General features: G+C 50.1%; 1 protein-coding gene across 1 annotated transcript in view; it reads right to left on the reverse strand.

Annotated features, from left to right (window-relative positions):
* Positions 1-1,138, reverse strand: part of COMMD9 (COMM domain containing 9) — a 7,121-nt gene extending 5,983 nt beyond the window's left edge. Inside the window, exons 1-2 of the mRNA XM_009329734.1 lie at positions 1,097-1,138; positions 672-811 (exon numbers count right to left, since the gene is read on the reverse strand). Of these exons, the coding sequence (XP_009328009.1) occupies positions 672-811; positions 1,097-1,138 (182 nt within the window). The remainder of the gene's footprint in view (positions 1-671; positions 812-1,096) is intronic.
* Positions 1,139-1,147: the final 9 nt, after the last annotated feature.

A 1,147-nucleotide genomic window follows, 5' to 3' on the forward strand; every position in this document is an offset into this window, starting at 1 on the left:
AAGGGTCACCAGGGCTGCAGCAGTAAGCAGGGGAAAGAGACTGCCTATGCTACTGAGTGCCAAGGGAAGGCTGTCGCTGGTGGGCAATGGTAGGCAAACTGGTGACCAACTATTGGTTCTTCCATAAGTGCGGCTCACTTAGGGCATGTACCTTTCTCCCCGATTTTATCAAAGCAATGGGCTACCAAGCAGTGAGATGTACAAGCATGCAGAACTGCTATCCTCTGCCACCACCTCACATATGCTCTACTGCATACAGTGCCTCTGCACCTAAGCCAAGATGGTAAGTGGACAGGCATCTAGATGCTACCCAATCAGATTTTGTAGTGCTGAAATCTAGCCCTCTAAGTTTTATTGTCACCTGTAGCATTTTTCCACCACACAGTTGAGTTGTTAGGATAAAAGGGGCTTTGCATGATGTGAATGAGGCTCACATCCATTCCAAAAGTCTTGGAAAAACCCTCTGTGCCCATGGCTATGTTTCGTTTGCCATTCCACTCATATGACATATTTCATTCAACTCTGCTCATCCCAGCTTGTGTGAATATGCCCAAGGCACACACAAATTCATAGAAACAAGACTTTGCATGCTGCCAACTATCCACATACAAACCAGATACACAGGCTTTAACCTTCCAGCTGAAAGCAAATGGTGGGTGGGAAGCACTCACATATTCTCCAAGATTATCTTAGTCAAAAGGTTTTTCAGATTTTGGTGGAAGTTTTCTGGAAAGAGAGAAAGGATATCTTCTGCCCTCGTCAAGCCACGGTACACGACGTGCCTGGTGAGGTTGTGCAAAGCAGATACCAGCTGTAGGAAAGGAAGAGGAGAAAGGGCTCCACTGCATTGAAAAGCATTACATACAGCACGGGATGGGCCTTCAGTAGCCAGGAGAGACAGCTTCTGCAGCGAGGCTGACGCCACCAGGGCCTTGCACATCCAAGTACTGCCTGACAGCCTTAACAGGTAAGGAGCTGAGGTCCGCACTGTCCTCTAGCACGCACGCCTCATGCACTTCCCTTTTGCCTCCCTTGTAAGGCCCGCCCGGGCTGTGCCTCCCGGGGAGGATCGCTTTTACCGAGCATGTTTCGTTACAGCAGCGGCCGCCGTCCTTCGGTGCCCCATGGCGCCGCGCATCTTTCCGAG

The sequence above is a fragment of the Pygoscelis adeliae genome, unplaced genomic scaffold (assembly GCF_000699105.1).
Source record: "Pygoscelis adeliae isolate BGI_AS28 unplaced genomic scaffold, ASM69910v1 Scaffold117, whole genome shotgun sequence".
Taxonomy (NCBI): domain Eukaryota; kingdom Metazoa; phylum Chordata; class Aves; order Sphenisciformes; family Spheniscidae; genus Pygoscelis; species Pygoscelis adeliae.